General features: G+C 17.9%; 1 pseudogene across 1 annotated transcript; it reads left to right on the top strand.

Annotated features, from left to right (window-relative positions):
- Positions 1–902: 902 nt before the first annotated feature.
- On the top strand, positions 903–2,238 carry PGSY75_0032800 (exported protein (PHISTa); annotated as a pseudogene; the record flags this gene model as incomplete). The annotated part of the gene is given in 3 exon segments: positions 903–1,037; positions 1,143–1,610; positions 1,613–2,238. Coding segments are annotated over 3 exon segments (1,229 nt in total), but the record flags the coding sequence as incomplete, so codon positions are not given.

Here is a 2,238-nt window from a genome sequence, read left to right as displayed (position 1 = left end):
ATATATACAATAGAATTGAGGTTATATTTATCATTATTATTATTACTATTTTATTTTATATTAATTATTTTTTTATTTATTTATTTATTWATNNATWTTTTTWWTTWTATTTTATTNTTATTTWWTWTTTYTWTWTTATTATTTNTATWWTTATTTTKATTATTANTTATWTTTTTTTTWTATTWTTTAAATAATATATAAGAAAGTAATTTGCTTGATTTAATTAATWTATWATATAGACGTTCTATGAAGTTTAAAATAATATTTATTGTTTATATTAATATTATTAAGAGTGTTATAGAATTTACAAAGGAAAAATATTTATCATTATATTTTTAATTTTTTTTAAATATATAAGTATATGTTTATAATAATATCTTTTGATTAACGTGAGATATAGAAATAATAAATATATATAATATATTAAACTATATAATAATTTATTATATATATATATATATATTATTGTGAAGTACACATAATATATTATAAAGCAGTATAGTGTAAGTAGCATTTATATATAATACTTTACTGTAAGTTTAAAATAATATTTATCGTTTATATTAATATTATTAAGAGTGTTATAGAATAATTTACAAAGGAAAAATATTTATTATTATATTTTTAATTTTTTTAAATATATAAGTATATGTTTATAATAATATATTTTGATTATTGTGAAATATAGAAATAATAAATATATATCATATTATTAAACTATATAATAATTTATTATATATATATATTTATATATTATTGTGAAGTACACATAATATATTAAAAAGTAATATAGTGTAAGTAGCATTTATATATAATACTTTACTGTTATAATTCAATTTTATTTATTTTTAAAATACATAATATTATTTGTTAAAATATAAAATAAAAATAATACGATTAAGATGAAATATCATTGTGTAGAATATTATTCTGAAGAAACAAATATTAAAAATACAAGGAATGTTTGTTGCGTTAGACGAAAATTTTTAAATTTGTTATCAATTACTGGAATTTTATTATTATTAGTAGTACTAAACGTAAGTTAATAAATGTAAAACGTTTATAATATCAATATATATATATATATATATATATATAATTTATATATATTTATCTTTTTATATCAATTATTTTTTCTTTAGAATATAATAATATGTGAGAAAGGTGAAACAATAGATGGAGGTATTTATCATATATATAGAAGAAATTTATCTGAGTTAAAAACTGAAAAGAATACAGGATTTAGAAGTAGCAGTTTAAAGAATAAAGGATTAAGAAGTAGCAGTGAAAAGAATATGTTAAGAAATAACATAGATGAAAAAAATAATAATATTTCTCTTAGTTTACAATGTAATAATATAAATTATAATGATATGTCAAAACAATTAACACTGGAGGATTTACATAATGTATTAGATAATTTAAAAGAACGTCCATCTGATGAAGATCTTCATAACATATGGAATCATGTTTTGGGTATATCTAAAGAAGGATTTCATGATATGATAAAAGAATTAGCTCTTTATATAGAAGATTATTTACTTACATATGAATATCAACGCTATTTTCATTCTGAATATAACGTTAGACCTGTATGTGTAAATATTAAATGAATACAGGATTAAGAAGTAGCAGTGAAACGAATATGTTAAAAAATAACAAAGATGAAAAAAATAATAATATTTCTCTTAGTTCACAGTGTAATAACATAAATTATAATGATATATCAAAACAATTAACACTGGAAGATTTACATAATGTATTAGATAATTTAAAAGAACGTCCATCTGATGATGATCTTCATAACATATGGAATCATGTTTTGGGTATATTACATAATGTATTAGATAATTTAAAAGAACGTCCATCTGATGAAGATCTTCATAACATATGGAATCATGTTTTGGGTATATCTAAAGAAGGATTTCATGATATGATAAAAGAATTAGCTCTTTATATAGAAGATTATTTACTTACATATGAATATCAACGCTATTTTCATTCTGAATATAACGTTAGACCTGTATGTGTAAATATTAAATACCGTACATGGAAAAAATCAATGCATGATATAGGAGTTGCACTATCATCTACAGATAAGGAACATACACTTAAGTTTTTTAATTTAGTTAAAGATGGAGCAACAATTGATGAAATGAGAAACTTTATTTATTCATTTATAGATTATTACAGTACATTAAAAAATGATTTATTTAAAAAACATATGAACATATTTAC

Source organism: Plasmodium gaboni, assembly GCF_001602025.1.
Source record: "Plasmodium gaboni strain SY75 chromosome Unknown, whole genome shotgun sequence".
NCBI classification, from domain to species: Eukaryota; Apicomplexa; class Aconoidasida; order Haemosporida; family Plasmodiidae; genus Plasmodium; species Plasmodium gaboni.
Note: the sequence above shows the minus strand (reverse complement) of the source record. Positions and strands in the feature narration are given on the sequence as shown.